Source organism: Lolium perenne, chromosome 5 (genome assembly GCF_019359855.2).
Source record: "Lolium perenne isolate Kyuss_39 chromosome 5, Kyuss_2.0, whole genome shotgun sequence".
Taxonomy (NCBI): domain Eukaryota; kingdom Viridiplantae; phylum Streptophyta; class Magnoliopsida; order Poales; family Poaceae; genus Lolium; species Lolium perenne.
This window is the reverse complement of record NC_067248.2, coordinates 123,704,393-123,723,466: the sequence shown is the minus strand read 5'-3', so window position 1 is coordinate 123,723,466 and position 19,074 is coordinate 123,704,393. Positions and strand designations below refer to the sequence as shown.

General features: G+C 44.4%; 2 protein-coding genes across 3 annotated transcripts; both read right to left on the bottom strand.

Annotated features, from left to right (window-relative positions):
- Nucleotides 1–11,501: 11,501 nt before the first annotated feature.
- Nucleotides 11,502–12,709, bottom strand: LOC127299794 (uncharacterized). Of its 2 annotated transcripts, none has more exons than XM_051329843.1 (2): nucleotides 12,562–12,709; nucleotides 11,502–12,430 (listed from the first exon to the last, which is right to left on the bottom strand). In XM_051329843.1, exon 2 carries the CDS (start codon nucleotides 12,399–12,401, stop codon nucleotides 11,652–11,654), a length of 750 nt encoding a protein of 249 aa, XP_051185803.1. In that variant the 5' UTR covers nucleotides 12,402–12,430; nucleotides 12,562–12,709; the 3' UTR covers nucleotides 11,502–11,651. The 2 variants fall into 2 exon arrangements, with proteins under 2 accessions (XP_051185803.1, XP_051185804.1); XM_051329844.1 differs by having other exon boundaries at nucleotides 11,502–12,444; nucleotides 12,562–12,667.
- An 802-nt stretch (nucleotides 12,710–13,511) lies between these two features.
- LOC127299793 (rho GTPase-activating protein 4) lies at nucleotides 13,512–17,823 on the bottom strand. The gene is made up of 5 exons (XM_051329842.2): nucleotides 16,840–17,823; nucleotides 15,361–15,481; nucleotides 15,142–15,261; nucleotides 14,524–14,754; nucleotides 13,512–14,375 (listed from the first exon to the last, which is right to left on the bottom strand). Exons 1-5 carry the CDS (start codon nucleotides 17,244–17,246, stop codon nucleotides 13,800–13,802), a joined length of 1,455 nt encoding a protein of 484 aa, XP_051185802.1. The 5' UTR covers nucleotides 17,247–17,823; the 3' UTR covers nucleotides 13,512–13,799.
- Nucleotides 17,824–19,074: the final 1,251 nt, after the last annotated feature.

Sequence of the window (19,074 nt, the reverse complement as noted above, 5' to 3'; positions counted from 1 at the left end):
TTGCTGCAAAAAAACCTTTGGGGAAAGTTGATAATGTTCTTATTATGGTTAACAATAACCTGGTCCCCGTTGATTTTGTTGTTTTGGATATTAAATGCAATGCTTCTTGTCTAATTATTTTGGGAAGACCGTTTCTTCGAACAGTTGGTGCTGCTATTGATATGAGAGATGGGATTATTAGATATCAATTTCCACTCAAGAAAGGTATAGAACACTTCCCTCGGAAAAAAAGAAGTCATCTTATGACTCTATTATTAGAACAAATTATGATGTTAATGCTTCTTCACTTGATAATACTTGATGCTCGCATTTTTTCTGAGCCTAGCTGAAAGGCGTTAAAGAAAAACACTCTTGGAAGATAACCCATGTTTTATTTGCAGTAATTTTTCTTTCGTTGAGTTTTGGAAGTTATTACTTCTGTAATAACCTCTCCTTGTTACTTTTATTTTGTTTTTGTGCCAAGAATAGCCTCTAATAGGAAGAAAGTAAGATTTGGAGAAGTTGTTGACCTGAAAACAGATTTTGTGATGTTACCATAAAATTCATACAAAAAGCCAGAGCAGAATTTTGAACTGTCATTTTTTTATGGATATGCCCCAGGTTATTATCTAACTGTCATTAGTTGACCACTTTTCGAGATAAGCAACATACGATTTTAAAAAATGTCGATCTTTACCTGATGTTCTGTTTTGACAGATTTCTGCACTATTTGCATTTGCCTCTTAAATCTCTTTCTTTTTGAGTTCTTTTGATCAAAGAGCTTTTTAAAAGGTTGCTACAGTAGCTTATGCTTTAATAGATTTGATATATGTTAGTACTGAACCCAAGTGGATTTATTTATTTTAATTGTACTAATCTGCTAATGAAGAATTGTGTGAAATTTTGTGTGAATGAAATTTTCAAGTGTAGTGAGAGAAGAATGATGTGATGAGATGAAGAATGGACAAAAGCTTAAGTTTGGGGATGCCCATGCACCCCAAGACATATTCAAGAGGTACAAGCGTTAAAGCTTGGGGATGCCCAAGGCATCCCCTCTTCATCAACAAAGCAACAGGTCATCTCTTTATGCGCTATATTTTTATTAATTCATACGCTATGTGTTGTTCTTGGAGCGTATTTATTTTTGTTTTTTGTTTTGTTTTTTTGATGTAGCATATTTTGAATCCCGACACCTTTTTTTGGAGAAAGACCCGCTCCTTTTTAATTGCATAGAACGCTCTAGTTTTCGCTGTTATTGTTCTGCGAGTGTTCTAGTTTTTTGGTACTGCGTTTAGCTCTTGTTATTTCACTTGAATTTTGTTCAGAGCATGTTAGTATTATTTATTTATGTATGATTAGCTCTCTGGTCCATAATAAATTTCATCTCCGAGAGTTATTTCAAATAAGTTGATTGGTGTTGGATACGAGTAAAATATTTTCACGACTGATGCAAAAGGAAGCTTGTCTAGACTGTGGCATAGACTTTGGCATGTCATGTTGGATGTTATTCTTGTCATATGGTCAGTATTTATTGTTGTATCATGACTTGTCTCAAATGGCTGAGAGTGCATAATGTGAGATTGAAAGAATCATGTGTTGTTTCTATCATAAAAGCATAATATTGTGGTATTCTCCTATGATGCTTTATTGGATTGACTTGGTGTATGCTTACACCATGTTTTGACTATAACCAGTCAACTAAAGCCTCTATGATCATTTAGATTTTGACTTGTAATATTACTTTATGCTTTGATTGATAATGTTTTGTCGCTATGCATGATTATGGCCATTATTGCTCTCTTAGTTGGTTGCTCCCAGTCTTTTGCTAGCCTTCGTTTGTGCTGAGTATGAACTCTACTCGTGCATCCAACCACCATAAAACAAAGTTTGCCAACTGTGTCCACCATATCTACCTAGTAGCATTATTGCTATTCCAAGTAATTCATCATGTTTTTTATCTTCCAAATTAAATTTTGGCATGAGAAAATTAGTCAGTAAAGCTCTCACGAACTTGATGGCACATTTACTTTCTTGTACTTAATAAATTTGATCATTGTGCCTATCTTATAAAGTTTATATGTTTGCAAATTGCGAGTTGGGAGTTAGTAGAACCATGCTTTATAAGTCCATGAAGTTTCTATATGGGTTAGGGAAACACCTGTGCCGCTAATCTAAGCCATGCATCATTCATGGTGGAAATTTACAGCTAAGCCATAGTGAGCATTCTATGAAGCATTTGCAATAAAAAGCTATACCCATAGTAAATAAAAAAAAATGCTGAGATGCTCACTGTCTGTTTGTCTTGTCATTTTGGCATGGGATTGCTCCACAAGAGTATCTCCATATCATCGGGCAAGAGGTACCCCGTTGATGATTCTCAATGATACATGTATACATACAATGACAAGAACTTATTTGGGACCTAAGTTGAGTAGCATGAGGTTTAGCCATTTAGGTACTCGTATTCAAGGGGCATGAGATTTTCAACTTGTGATTTGCAAGCATATGACTCATATTTGACTCACATTAACTTTAACCATTCAAGATACTTATGATAGGGGCAGTGAGAGCTCAAAGCTAATAAGTACCATACTTATTGGAAGGTTTATAAAACTTGTTTATCTTGCTTACTCTGCAAAGAGTCTCTCTTTTACTATTATGTTGAGTCTTGATCTTCTACTTTATGCATCAATTAAGAGAGCATAGTTTTCATTCTTAGTGCAATGTGCATAGTCCCAAAATTATTATTGATTGATTCATGATTGTGCTATTGCTTGCTCTCAAATTACTTGTATCTAGTCACCCTCTGAACTTTGAAGGTGTCCTTGCATTTATGTTTTGCTATTCCATAAGGACATGTTGAGTACCACTTTGTTATGTTTACTCTATGATCATAAACACACCGTTGCTTTCAATGCACTATTATTCATGATCCTTTGTTTGAGTTACTCTTCATGTTATAACATAGTTGGTAAGTACTATTGGATTATATCTATCATGCCTATGTTAGAGTACAGATCCCAGCTCACAATTCTTTACATGCTTGATCAAGATTGTGTTGGCTTCATGTCACCTCAAAAATTATCTTTGTTATCACATACTCGAGAAAAAGCAGGGGTTAATCTTGGGGATGTTTGATACGTCTCAAACGTATCTATAATTTTTGATGCTCCCTGCTTGTTTTACACCAGTTCATACATGTTTTGCTTACACTTCGTTGCACTTTTACATGATTTCCGGCACTAACCTATTAACAAGATGCCACAGTGCCAGTTCCATGTTTTCTGTTGTTTTGTATTTCAGAAAAGTTGTACAGGAAATATTCTTGGAATTGGACGAAACAAAATTCGAAGTCAATATTGTACCGAAACGAAGACGAAGTCCAGAGGGGGGTCGAAGAGGCGCCACAGGGCGGCCAAACAACCCCATGGTGCGGCCTAGGCCTGGCCCGCGCCAAGGGGGTCTGGGCCCACCAGGCACCGCACCGACCTAAATCCTCCGCCTATTTATACATCTTCTCGGGAAAACCCTGGATACCCGAGCCTCCATCCACGAAAAGTTTCGTCACGGTCGCCATCGCAGAACCCATCTCGGGGGGTTCTGAAGCTCTTCCCGGCACTCTGTCGGAGGGGGAAATTATCGTCGGAGGCATCTAAATCGCCATGCCCGCCTCCGAAGTAATGGGTGAGTAGTTCATCCCTGTACTATGGGTCCATAGCAGTAGCTAGATGGTTGTCTTCTCCACTTTGTGCTTCATGTATAGATCTTGTGAGCTTCCCTACATGATCAAGATCATCTTTATGTAATCCTATATGTTTGGTTTGCTGGGATCCGATGAATATTGTATACTATGTTGAGATTGATTATATATTCATGTCATATGTTATTTGTGATCTTGCATGCTCTTCGTTGCTAGTAGAAACTCCGGCCAAGTGGACACTTGTGACTCCAAGAGGGGGTATTTATGCTCGATAGTAGGTTCATGCCTCTAGATTTCTGGGAGAGTGACATTTAACTTCTAAGATTGTAGATGTGTTGTTGCTACTAGGGAGAAAACAACAATGTTTTATCCGAGGGTAATTCTATTGTTTATTTTACACACATTGCTTAATGCGATAGTTTGCTTGCAACTTAATACTGAAAGGGGTTCGGACGATAACCTGAAGGTGGATTATTATTCATAGACGCGGTTGGATTACGGTCTATGTATTATGTTGTAATGCCCATATCAAATCTCATAATAATCATCTTGTCATGTCTTGGTCGATATTCTATCAATTGCCCAGATGTAAATTGTTCACCCAACATGCCATTTATCTTGATGGAGAGACACCTCTAGTGAACTGTGGACCCCGGTCCTATTTCCTTTACTGATAAATTCTACTGCAGTCATGTTTTGTTTACTTTCTGCAAACATCTCTTTCCACTCGATATGTCTAATCCTTTGTGTTCAGCAAACCGGTGAGATTGACACTAGTAGGAAAAGCCTCATCAGTGGCGTACCAAAAATGGATTCTGTGGCGCATGGGAGGTGCGCCACAGAAACTTCGCCACAAAAATAAGGTTTATGTGGCGCACCGGCCCATGCGCCACAGAATTAAGGTTTCTATGGCGCACGGGTGCTTAGGTGTGCCACAGAAAAGCGTGCGCCACAGAATTGATTTTCAGTGCGCCACAGAATTTGCTTGTATTATACACGATTTTGTGATGCCTGCTATACACATGCAGTTTATAGACAGCAATATACAGGTTATATACAGCAACATACAGAAATATGCAGATATAATATAAATAGCATGTACATTGCACAGATATAATGTAGACATCATCATCACATTACTTACAGCCCGATCGAGATACATATATAGTGGCAAGTGTCAAATGTTTTACATACAACTCTTAATTCATACAAATTTCACAATTTCGAGATACAAAGTGGTCTTCATTCGGTTCCTCCTTTGCTCCCTCCTCTCTACCCACCAGGCTCGCTTGCATCGGGGTCTTCATCCGGTTCCTACTATGATTAAAATGGAAGAAAGTGAGACCAACAAGTCCGATGCACAAGACAAAATGGAACAAATACCTCATACATTGTTGGTCAACACAAATACTATGGTCAGAAACCATAGTTGCAGTATACGCCGTAGTATCCTTTGCAGAAGGGCCCCCCTTTCCCGGCCACCGTTCTTTGAACGGGTCCTTGACGAGACAACAACGCCGACCAGCCTCTCCGGCGCAGAACCACGGCAGTCCCAGCCGCCTCCCTTGTGGCTGCGTCTCCTGCGCTCTTCTCCATGGTTAGACCATGATTGGACTCACCGGGGTAATAATGATAATCGCCATCACCACTATCGTCAGACTCCACAGGTGCAGAGTACTTTGCAACAGATGCCACTTTTCTTCCCTCGCCGTCCAGTGAACGAGTCCTTGATGCAAAGACCGTGCCGGCCTGCCCAGCATCATGCCGGCCCCTGTTGCCGCGCTTCAGGCCGTGTCTCCCGCGCTCTGCACTCTTCGCCTTCTTGCCCGGTGAACCAATAGACTGATCGCAATCGGCCGTCATCGGTTTCCTTATTCCAACGATCAGTCTATTGGTTCACCGGGAAAGAAGGCGAAGAGTGCAGGGCACGGGAGACACGACCTGAAGCGCGGCAACAGGGGCCGGCATGATGCTGGGCAGGCCGGCACAGTCTTTGCATCAAGGAATCGTTCACTGGACGGCGAGGGAAGAAAAGTGGCATCTTCTGCAAAGTACTCTGCACATGTGGAGTCTGACGATAGTGGTGATGGCGATTATCATTATTCCCCCGGTGAGTCCAATCGTGGTCCGGCCATGGAGAAGAGCGCAGGGCGCAGGAGACGCGACCACAAGGGAGGCGGCTGGGACTGGCATGGTTCTGCGCCGGAGAGGCAGGTTGGCGTTGTTGTCTCGTCAAGGACTCGTTCACGGAACGGCGCCGGGAAAAGGGGGCCCGTCTACAAAGTATATTGCGGCGTATAGGTGACCAAACATTCTAATCATCGGCACTAAAATGGAAGAAAGAGCCAAGTGGTATCTCAACTAGATATCATATGCCTCATACTTTGTTGGTCGAAACAAATATTAACATTCAGGGATGGGGTCAGCGAGGCCAGGTAGGATGCACAAGAGATTGATATTTGTGCCATCGCACGAGGCTCACTGGCCCCACCCAGAGTGTACAAGTGACCATACAATTTAATCATCGACACTAAAATGTGGAAGAAATGCCAATGTAATTAAGAAGTAGCTAGTATGAACTAAATGGAATGCCTCATACTTTGTTGGTCGAAACAAATATTAACATTCCGGGAAGGCGTTAGTGAGGCCAGGTAGGATGCACAAGAGATTGATACATCTGGCATCGCACCAGGCTCACTAGCGCCTTCCCGGAGTGTATAGGTGACCAAACATTCTAATCTTCGGCAAGTACAAATAAAATTAAAGACCAAATCATTTATAAGAGAACCATTTAGCATGGAGCAGATGCTCCATAGGGATTATTCATCACTTGGTATAGACCAAGTGATGCTGGCAAAGGAGAGGCCAAGCAAGAACCAAGAAATCTAAAGAAGTGATAGATATGCCTAAACAAGCAAGAACACATAGCATATCCCAGCTAACCAGATGAGACAAGTCTTGGTAGCCAACTGAATCACCTAGCACCACCTAGCCTTTTAAAACCATCAGAAATAGTCCATTTTCTTCAAAGGATACCACAGTGGCATTCATTTACATGATCCCCTACTGTGGATATCTCTATTTTCATCAAAGCCAACAAGAAATATAAATTTATCATTACTCAGTTGAGTTCAAAACAAAGCTGGGGTACCATAAGGGATTACTCATCACTTTGGTAGTAACCAAGTGATGCTGGCAAGAGAGAGGCCAAGCCTGAGCTAGTAAATCCAGTAGCGATGGATATACATAAGTAAGCAAGAACACACAGCCTATCCAAGTTAACCATATAAAACCAACCTTGACAACCAACTTAATAACCTAGCATCACCTAGTCTTTTAAACCATCAGAAACTTTCCATTTTCTTCAAAGGATACCACAGTGGCATTCATTTACATGATTACCTACTGTGAATATCTCTATTTTCACCAAAACGAACCAATTATCCAACTATGAGATGCAACCAGTGGCAGTAGCAAGAGCTAATGAGGTCACATCACAACACAAGCAATCACACCAGTGAACCACTGCTGAGGTTAGATCAACCATAAGTTCATCCAAGCCAAGAAGAAATATAAATTTATCATTACTCAGTTGAGTTCAAAACAAAGCTAGGGTACCCAACACTAGTTGGCTTCCATCCAAGCTTCAATAACACATCAAAGGAATCATTACTGCATAAGCAGTTCATCCAATTATCTAACATCAATAAAGAAAACCTTTTCAGATAATTGAATTAGGCAACAACAATCATACCAGGATGCTATGGAAGCATCAGGCACATCACCAAAACCCCCCAGCATGCTTTTACAAGCATGAGCGGTCACCAATACATGGTGAGAAGCTACAGAGACATAGCAATAGCATAGGACATTAAGTAAAAGGCATGAGCAATGAGCCAGTAAGTAAATCACTAGCACATGATGATCATTTGACCATTTAGAGCATGCACACACAAGCAATAGCAACAGTAGTTCACCGGGAATGGTGAGAAGCTGCAAGAGCATGCATCTAGTTGCAGCAACAATGACAGCCAGCTAGGATAAATAGATAGATTGCACCCAGTAGCACATCAACAGCAACAACAGCCAGTAGCACAGCAACAGCAATAGCAGCACAACCAGAGCAGCACACGAGCATTTCGTCGAGCACTTTGTGCTCGCGCGGGAGAGGAAGAGGGAGGGGAGGGGAGGGAGAGAGTTCACCGACGACAGGGGTGGAGGAGGAGGTTGATGACGACGGCAGGGGTGGAGGAGGAGGTTGACGATGACGGCAGGGGTGGAGGAGGAGGAGGACGCGGCGGCTCCTCCACCTTGACGCGACGCCGGCCCCTCCTCCACCTTGATGCGGTGGCCCCTCCTCGCCGTAGCAGCAGCTTGTGCTGCAGGTGGTAGGGATGGGAGGAGCGTGGCGGCATGTGGCCCTCGCGGAGGAAGGCGGCGGCGACGGCGACGCCAGCGCTCACCATGGCGGCGCGCGGCGGTAGGGATCGGAGAGGGGAGATGTGTACGGGCGCGCGGTAGGGAGAGGTGTACGGATGGGGAGGGGGTACGGGGCATGATATAAGTTCCATTATTTATGTGGCGCACCATAACAAGTGCGCCACTGAACCAGTTATTTCTGTGGCGCACCCCATCCTGTGCGCCACAGAAATAGTGGAATCTATGATTAGGGGTAGCAGGGTCTGGGCCCCATCTTGTTTCTGTGGCGCATGTATTATTGCTGCGCCACAAAAATAAGCTATTTTTGTGGCGCACGCCAGGTGCGTCACAAAAGAACTTTATGTGGCGCATATTCGGTCAGTGTGCCACAAAAATAAGATCTCACCTACAAGGATTTTCCTACTAGTGTGACAACCTCACTCCAAGTTGGGACAAATTACTTTGGTTGTGTTGTGTGCAGGTTTCACGTTGTTGCTGACGCCGGTAGTGCGCCCTACCACTAGTCAGCCAGCAACACCTTCAGAAGTCACACCTTTTTCCTACTGGTCGATTAAACTTGGGTTTCGTACTGAGGGAAAACTTGCTACTGTGCTCATCACACCTTCCTCTTGGGGTTTCTCAACCGCTTCCACAACAACTGCCAACAGGCGCCATCATCGGAGCACCATCAAGACACACAACTTTTTTTTGCATTTGCAGGTTGCTACAAGAGGATAAGGATATATGACCACTTTTCCCCGAGAGTTCGATGTACACCCTTGAGTAAACCTTGTGCGGAAAATTATGCTTGTTGCATCACTCTACACTTGGAGTCTAAAACTTTGGCGTACACGTGTAATTTGTCGCTATCAGCCACTTATTTTGATTACAATTGCAAGACATTTTACAATTGAGTGGATTCGGTTCAGTTGCTAGCCACTTCAAATTAAGTGGTTTCGGGTTAGTTGCAAGTTAGTCTCAAGTGAGTAATTTTCGAGTTGTAGTTGCAAGCGCATTTGTAATTGAGTAGGTTTTCGTGACCCTCACTTGCAATACACTTAGCAATTTAGTGGTTCCGGATCAGTTGCAAGTCAGTTACAAGTAAGTAGTTTTTTTAGTTGCAGTTACGAGATCAGTTGCAACTAAGTAGGGTTTGGGACCCTCGGTTGCAACCATTTTGCAATTGAGTTGTTCCAGGTCAGTTGCGAGCCACTTGATTGTGTGGGTCTGGGTCATTTGCAAGTAAGTCACATGTGAGTAGTTTTTTGAGCCGTTGTTGCAAGTGTAGTTGCAACTAAGTAGGTTCGTAACCTCTGAGTTGCAAGCCATTTTCCAATTAGGTTGTTATGGGTCAACTGCAGGTCACTTTGCAAATGAGTGGTTTAGGGTTAGTTACATGTCATCAAGTGATTAATTTTTTGTGTTGAAGTTGCGAGGGAAGTTCCTAGGCTAGGTGCAAGCCACTTGAAATTGTGTGGTTTCGGTCAGTTGAAAGTTAATCGAAAGTGACTAGTATTTTGTGTTGCAGTTACAAGGGCAGTTGCAACTGGGTAGTTTTGTGACCCCTGATTCGGTTGGAAGTGAGTTGTATTTTACTAGGTTTGAACCAATTGCAACGTAGTTGCAACTGATTATTTATCTTTCTTAGTTACAAGACACTTGCAGAGTTATTTTTAATCGCAATTTCTCAGTTGCACTGTGCTTCAACCAAGTTTTTTCCCTCGGCTGCAAGCATATTGATTCCAACTAAGTCGTTTTGCTTTAGCTGCAGACTACTTGCAACTAAGCATTGTTCGGCCACTTGCAATTATTGTTGCAACTAAAAAAATATGTAGTTTGTATAATTTGTTGCAATTAACTGTTTAGCATATTTCATACGCTTTGACAAGGCTCCAGCATGAAAAGTTGTTGCGACTGAGTGGAAGTTGCAATGGTAGGATATTTATTGGCTACTTTTTGCATGCTATTTTGACAACTCAGTGTGTTTGCTTCAGTTAAACATGTACTACAGCTAAGATAATGTCTTGGACCACTTGTACTGCAATTATATGGTTTATCTTCGTATTTTCGTTATAAAAGCGATAGGAAATAATGAAGAACGAAAAGGAAATCACAACGGGTGAAAGAAGATTTGGAAGATCCCTCCCCAATACAAAGGGGGGACCACGGGTACCTGCAAGCAAAACTCACTATATCGGGAAGTGTTTACCAACATCGTGACTTATCTTCTGAAGCGATAAACCCTAGCTGGAGGCTTACAAGAGGTATAAATAGGCGGTGATAATGATCCATACCAGCGACGGGCTTTGCTTCACTCCATCGTTAGCCGTCTTAGTGAATTTAGATCAGAATATAACAATTTTCGTTCTTGATTTTCTACCATACGATATACACGGTAAAACATTTTTCTTTTTTATAAAGAGGAATCGTCAAAGGTTTTTTTTAGTGTTCACCGAGGAGACCCGCTTGAATTTTCATTTCATCTATCGATCAGGTGAAATCTTGTTTTTTTCAGCAGGGGTACATGGGGTTTTGGGAGGGACAACACCCAACGCAAGGGGGTGAGCTCGAGGGGAGTAACCACAACTGATCAATCACGGTCACTCGAGGACAAGGTAGGTGATCCAGAGATCAACGTCGGCGCGGTGATCCATAGGTAGGCGTGCACGCCAGAATGGCGTCATCTCTGCAGTTCTTACGGAACAGGGAGAGCGAGGGAACGAGCCAATTGAAGACAATGAAGGTTTTGTGCTTCCATAGACGCCAGAGGCAGAGGAGGCATAGGGTCGAGGCCGTGTTCAGTGGAGCGGAAGGAGGCGCCCCGGCTCGACACCATCGCGGGCGCCGAGAGCGTGCCAGTAGCCGCTTGTGAAGGCGCAACCGAACATGATGCGGTTGGGAGTCCCGAGGGGAGCGTCGCGGATGGGGCATCCATTGTCTTCGGCGTCGAATCATCAAAGGTTGTGGATATCATAACTTGTAATACAAAAGCCAAAAGCCACAAAAGAGTGTAGGGACGAAGCCTGTAACAATTAGTTGTTTCAAGGCAAATGAAAGCACGGCGACAACTCAACAAGGCCACACAAGTAACAAGAAAAGGCCGAGTTTAAAAACCTAGGATGAGACGGCAAAACCAACGAAACAAAACAGACTGAAAATTAGCTTAATTATTAATCAGCTGAGCCCTAGCCAGACGCTAATATTTCTATTTTTTCATAGCAAAGCAGGGTACCTTGCATAAGGCCTTTGGCCATGCTTCTTTTAACTTTCACAGGAATGGCGCCATCCAACGAGCCATCATGTATAAAGATTCTCAATTCATCATCTCAAAAAAAAAAAAAAAAGATTCTGAATTCATTGATACTCTCGAATTATACCCGGATATGTGTATGGAAATATGACAGCACGATAAATATATGTTCGATTAATGATTGGTACTCTCGCACGATTAATTCAGTCACGTTACAAAACCATGCACTCCAGAATCCTGATCCCAACCCCAAGACGATGGATGCATACTGGACGACGATGATCTCGATCGTGTTGTCTTCGTCTACGCGTGTGCGGCGGCGCTAGCAAACTGCAGCCTGAGCCGGCCGCCCTCGCGCGACGCCTGCAGCAGCTCCTTCCCGGGTATGACCACCTGCACCAGCACGAACCGCCCCTCCGCGCGGAACGACCGGAAGCACACGCTCGGCTTCCCGCCGCGGCGGCTGATCGACCGTATCGGCGGCGGGAACGACGGCGGTGGCCGCTGGTTCTCCTTCTCCTCCTCCTTCGCCGCGCTGGCGTCGTCGTCGCGTGTCTCCTCTTGGCGGCGGAGCGCGGCGGCTAGCACGTCGTCCTCGTCGTCCCTGAGCACGTCGAAGGTGCTCTCGGAGCCGAGCCCCTCGGTGCAGAGCAGCAGGGACGACGCGGAGGGGCTCTTCTTCAAGGAGAAGCTCGCGCTCCTCTTCACCGTCGGCGTGGGCTTCGGCGGCCTGAGCAGCGCGTCCAGCGACAAGTCATCCTTGCTCTTCTCGCTAGCGACGTCGATCCACGACGAGGAAGCTGCGGCGGCGCGAGGAGGAGGAGGTGGTGGGGGACGCGGCGGCGGCGGCAACAGGCCTGCCCGGGCAACGTGGTCCGGCTGATGTTGCTGCTTCTCTTGGAAGTGGAGCTCACCGAAGATCTCGGTGAAGGAGGCCGGGTCTACGAGCCTCTTGGGGTGGACGCGGTTCCACGCCGACAGCGCCTCCAGCAGCGTCGGGTTCTCCGGCAGCGGCTTCTCGAACAGCCGCCTCAGCCCGCCGTCAGCCGCCATGTGTATCCCCCTTTTGACGAAGTCGTGCACTGCAAAGAAGAAGCTAATTAAACGAAGTTACACAGTTGCACTTAAGAGATTCGTAAGCATGAATTTGCAGATGAACACAGTAGAGCTAAATGATCAAGTGACCATGCAGTGACATGATCACTTCGCTCACCTGAGTGAAAACCTGCACAGGCTGTCAATTCAGACAAGTTCTTGAATGATTGGTTTGCAGAAGGGATTTCTATCTTCCTGTGCTCTTCTTACTTGTGAGGAGGAGGCCACACATATATAGTGAGAGAAAAGGTGAGGCCAAGAAATACGAGGCATTTCTTCTCAATTTTCAAAAAACTAAAAAGAGACATTTTCTGTGGCTGAGGAATTGGAATATTTCCTTCTTTCTACGCAAGTGGATTGATCAAACACTGCCGACTGATAGCAAATCTGCAGGTAAAATAAGAATACGGTGCTGTAATACTGCAGCTCACAAGATTGATAGTGAGATACATATCTATGAATCTGTCTTTTTGGGCCCATAAAATCTCTATCCTGGAACCAGCTGCTTCTACTCTCGGTGTGTGTAGCGGTGGGAAAATTTCAACCAGGGATATCTCGGCAATTTCCGATTGCAGGCCGGTGGTGCGAGAACCGGCTCGTCCTCGATCGACAATGGTACCACCAGTGGTGCACTTGTCATATTGAGAATAACGAAAAGAGTGAAGGAAAACAGGGCAGAATAGAATAAAGCTGTCTGATTCTGATAGTCACAGCGAGAGACATGGATCATAGTGAGTGACAGTTCAGTTCAGGCAGTTCAGATGCAGGCAATTATTTTGTTCTGCTTCTTTGCATCGAGGTCATCCAACAAACTAGAAGGATAAAGTGAGTGCAACCGAAAAAAGAAGAAGATGAAGACAAACCTATTTCTGTTTTATGGAAGAAAACTGTTACTTTAACATGGAATAAATACCTGAATGAACTTGTTTAATTTTATATGGGCAAAGTACTTCTGAAATCAGAAAGAAGAATGATATCAGCAATAGCGCTCAGATTCTTTATGGAAAGAACATAATGGGTCAGCGCTTACCATTCCAATAACACAACAAGAGAAGATAGCCACCATAATAAGGTGAAAGATGCAATGAGCATTTAGCACTTTGAAGAAATTTATGTAAAACAGCAGCCTCAGTTTAATTTACTCAACAATGAGAAGTATCAATAAGCAAGATACAGAAGTTAGTGTAGGCGGGGGAACAAACAAAAAATACAAAGATTGTGATCTGACAGGAAATAATAACCACATCAAAAATGCAGAACAGCGGGAACACCAATTCTCGATCGTTCCTATATGCAGGAACACATCGTGTCAGTAATCTATTACACCAGAGAAATGACAGCGTCAGCTCATCTCATTCATCTCCACGCTTCGATCCGTTCAACCGTGGAGTTTAACCTGCTCACGATGCTCGCCCCTCGTGTTTTTTTATCAGCTGGAGAAATGGCGGGTGTCCCAGACTGCCCCTTGCCCTTTCTAGTCCTCCTACTGTTCAAGCTGCGGCTCCCCTTGCCTTGAAGTGAATTCACAGTTGTATCACAGGAAGCATCAGCGGTGAATGGAGCAGCAGGAAGAGGTTGGGACCAACTAGAGGAGCCCTCCGTGTTTGTCAGGACGTTGCCTGTCTGGCCAGAAGGTGGAGAGTCTCCTCCGGCAGGATTAGTCCCATTAGGCTTATCTTCAGTGCCGTGCCCAGGGCTGTTCAGAAGAGGCTCCTCGCTGAAAAAAGAAGGACGCCTTGATCCTTCCTGATGGTGAGAATCGATAGGTAGGCAGTGGTTATGATGCCCATTTTCATCAGGTGAGTCCTTTTGGGGCAAAGACCCATCCTCCAGGTTGGACTCTTCTCTATCCTTGAGGGTCTTTTGTATCAGCATCTTGAGAAAATTCATCACTTGCACTGCATACATCAGTGCAGTCAAAGGATCTGCCATCTGCATGATTTGTGCGCAGCAGTTAGGATCCACCAAACAGTTGATTTTAACATCAAACGTATTTTTTTTAACATCACATGTATTTTTTTTTTTTTTAGGAAAATTACATCAAATGTATTGCTAGTCTGCTGCTAGGATGATATTTTACCTGAGTCATATTTGGTGCAAAAACCATAGCGATGTTACGAGCATTCATCTTGTTTATATGTTCTTCTTGGACAACATCAGCCATCAAATTGACAGCCCAGCCAAGTAAGGCTGCTTCAGTTAGTGGAAGGCATTTGGCAACCCGAGCACAATCCTCTTCAGATTGGCATTGCATCACCTGTTCAGGTGGAATAGGGTCCAGCACCCCACTCGGCAGTTCCCTAAACCACGCCTGGAAACGATCGGGAAATAAATGGAATGAGGACACACCTTTTGTCATCAAATATGTTATATGTCGGCCAGCAAAGTAAAGTTTGCTGGCTCATGGGAATAAACTGTTAATGTCAACTTTGTCGACAGCAGCCCATAACTGGTTCCAAAAGTAAGATTTGATTCCCCAACATAAGCTTGTTGAATTTTTGTACATTTAGAATAAACAAATAAACTTGTGACAAAATAAGAGATTGGGTTCCATTTGAAGGTGAAGTCTATTATGCGACAGATTTCCACCAATGAAGATGATCAGAACCAGTAATAACTCTCTCAGTACTGTATATATGCTTAGGAAACTAGTTATGTCAACAGAATCACATAAGTTAAATGATAAAAAGAAGCTTACTTTGATTAGACCTGCTAAACAATGGACATCAATACCATACGGCACAATTCCTCGATTTAACCTGTCTCTCACAATCTCCTCCTGGCTATTTTCTGCATTTATACGAAAAATACCTTCTGCCTGAACATTACAAATAAAATGACAATTATTTGTCTGAAGAAAGCTACAACGCATTAAAAAAGTAAAGTAATAGTCAGGTTCACCACTAAAAAGCCATACCCGAAGACCACCTTGTTCATAAAGACGTCTTTGCATCATCAAGAGAATCGTCGGAACACTGTTTCCTCTGGAATCGTAGGAACATTGCATTGATTCTGTTGAAACTCCAAAGACACTTGCACTGCATTTCAAGTTCGAATCAGCTTAAGTATAGCAACAACTAAAGTAAGCACATAAGCATCCCACAAAATTAAGGATGCAAGAACCAGATTATAAACTTTTAGATGGTTACAGGAACAGCTTATAACAACAGCAGCGTCACTGTAAACATGCCAATAATTTTAATATTATTTAGGCGCTATATATTCGGATTTGCTATCTGTGAAAGTATTTTCCGGCTATTTCAGGAAATTAGGACAATCAAAAAAAAGTCCTATGACTGAATGAACATGACCATATGATTCAGGTTTATTGATAAACTAACAGAAACCATTCAGTTGGACGAGCTGCTATTGGTGTTTGTGCCACTTTATCTTCTATCAAAGATACTATTACGCTAGGGTCCCGTTTTTCTATAAAGTAGAAACTGGGTATGGAACCATTTTCTCTATTCTTTCTAGAATGTCTAGTAGTAATAACCCACGTCTGGAACTTCCACTCGAAAACATTAAACAATACACCCCTATGAACTTTCCTCATTCCTTGCTAGTAGAATAAGTCACATAGGATAGGACAACAAAGTAAAAAACATTCAATTTCAAGCCACTAGGTCAAGATGTCGTAAATTTGCTTAGCAAACATGAGCGCTAGTACCAACAGAAGCAGAGCCAACCAAAACTAGACCTCAGGTAAGTATTCTTTTGCTACTCCCTCCGATCCATATTTACTAAATCAGCGACACTTATTATGGATCAGAGGGAGTATAAAAGATTGGGATATGAAACAAAAACACATAGTACATAATTTAAAAAATAACCAAAGAACATTTATTGGGATAAGGTGTTGGAATTGATGGGAACAGTAAGAGAGTAGGGATGAAAATGGAATACAACCACAACAACAGGAACTAAGGAAGCTGCCAAACAGAATGGCCATTCTTAAGCTAGAAAGTATCTAGAACTCTCTTACCACAAATTTGTAATAACTAAACAAGATTTTGTGGTTTTCTATTCACAGCGACTATAGTGAATTCCTGACTACACCAGACTCATTTGGAAGCAAAAAAAAAAGTAACAGTTCAATATATGGCATCGTTAAATGCATACAGCGTGTTTTAATTTCAGTAAGAAGCTACAGAAAAATCATCCATGATTGAAAAGAAACCATTTATTGGTTAAAAAAACTACAGCACTGGTTTAACTAGCCCATTTGAAGCCAAAACTGATCGTACTGCAGAACTACAGACATTAAACTCAAATTCAGATCATTGTGAAAAAAAAAAATCAAATTCATATCGAAATGGTAAACTGAATGTTCAGATGTCATTGAATCCAGAACAGCGTCACAACATTGGATTGAAGAAGAGGACCGGGGACAGACCTGGCACTGGGAGCGCGGCGGGGCACCTCGGGCTCGAACTCGACGGGGAGCCCCAGGAAGCCATGGAACCTATCGAAGGTGACGTGTGCCACGTGCTGCACCTCCGTCGGCCACCCGATCTCCATCCCGCAGCCGCCGCCGCCGTCGCCCTCCTCCTCCTCCTTGCAACCGAGAAGCGACTTGCGCAGCAGCTCGAGCAGCAGGGCCAAGAACGACCACCGCTCCTCTTCCTCCTCCGACCCTTGCACCTCTCCTCCTGCAGATCCTCCTGTATGGCGCCCTCCGCTGCTGCCTCTCTGGAGCACGTCGCTGTCGGCATTGGCTAAATAGCGCGGGGAGGAGGAGGGGCCGCGGCTTGCGGGGGAAGCGAGGTCGGTCGGGCCCCGGCGGAGCGCCACCTCCGTCATTGCTTCCTCCTTTTCCCCACTCTGCTCTGGAAACCTAGCCCGAGCTCGTGGTACTCTGAGCTGTAATCTGGTGCGGCGTAGGACCGAATTGGGGATTTCCTGGAGAAATGATTGGGTGATTCTTGTAGTGGAGTTCTTGGTGGATAGCAAGCTGCTACTGCTCAGGATGTGTTCTGCACTTTGGATTGGAGGACTGGGTGACAGACAGGGGATTTGAATCCACGACGCAAATCGCAGCAAATGAATCGACTGAATGCGGGGGAAACCAATCCGAAAGACGCGAAATGCGCGACGAAAGAACAAAGAAGGGGCTTCTCTCAGCTCAGATTCTCAGGGACGGGGTCTTTGGCCCAGGAAAGATGCAGTTTTTTTAGCTGGGGAAGACCAAATCTAGCCGGCTGTTTGGTGCAGAAAGGGTGGGGTTTCAGCAGAGTTGGAGTTGGATTGAAGGGAGGGGCGGGATCGTCATCATTCCTCCTCTCGTGTTCCTGCTGCTGCTCTCTTTTTAGGATGTGCACGCACGGAGGAACATGCTTCTCGCTTCTCGTTCACGCGTGCGGCGTTCCCTCGATGTTCAAGCGTGATGTCGCAGAAAACAAGGTCCACGCATGAACGCGATTTTTCAGAAGAGGTACTTGTAACAACTTGTTCCCTATGTGTGTTTTCATACAACTTCTTTCAAAACGTGTTTAGGTGGTATAAAACCTTGTTTTGGACGTGCACCGCTGGTACAATTTGTGTCTGGAGCTGCCACGTGTCAGTCCACGGTCAAGTCGTTTTTGCAGACAAGTCCTTGTTGAATTGGAGATTTCGCGTGCGACCACAATCTTTATTCCCCTCTCCACTCGTCTCGTTCCCCTCTCCTCTCCTTTCGTCTCAACCCTAGCTGCAGCGAAATCACGGCGTTGATGCATGGCGGACCAAGGGGAGGGGAGCATGGAGAGCACCGGCCGGTTGCCGCCGCCAGGGTTTGCCTATCGCGGGGGGTTGCGGTGGAGGGGCAGGCCCGTGCCCCCAGCACGTGCTCCTGCTCGTGGACATCGGTTGCGACATGCGGCGGCGAAGGAAGATGGTGCTGCGGAGGAGAGGGCGGAGACAAAGAGGAGGGCTGCGGAGGAGAGGCGTTGGCGGTACGAGAAGCTCTACCACAATTTCATGTTGTTGTACTCCTGCCTCGCATCAGAGGAGGAGAGGGCAGCCATGGCAGAGCCCAATGGTTGGCGGCCGCCAATCCCAACCAATGTGAGCTTGGAGGAGCAGGTTCGCGTCATGGAGGCTCAGGTCGATAGCCTGCGGCAGCCTCCCCCGCCACCAACCCCAGCAAATTGAAGGAGGAAGACATGCGCATCTGGAAGGAGGGAGATCCATGGGCGATGATGATAGGTGAGTACTTCTGGAAGAATGGCTATGGTTAGGCAATGGAGTCGTCGACAACACGAGGATCATCTTCTCCTTCTACACTGGTGAGTGTTACATGTTTTATATGCTTTGTTTAGTGGAATTCAGTTAAGCTAGGACTGAGTTGGTTTGTGTTTGCATGAAGAAAAATCCAAGATCACAAGTTGAACAACTGCAAGAGGAGAATTCATTGCTGCTGATGAAGCTAAAGGCCGTGGAGCTAGAGCTAGAGATCAGGAAGGCCGAGAACAAGAAATTCCAGAAGAAACATATGCAGGAGCTTAGAAGCAGGGATTGGAGGGAATTTGTAATGTTGTGCTTGTTCTCTGTTAGTTTCGTCCTTGTTGCTATAATCAGTGGGAGGTAGAATTGGGGTAATGTAGGTGGTCAATGCTTGTTGAGATCAAAACCATGCTTGTAACCAACTATG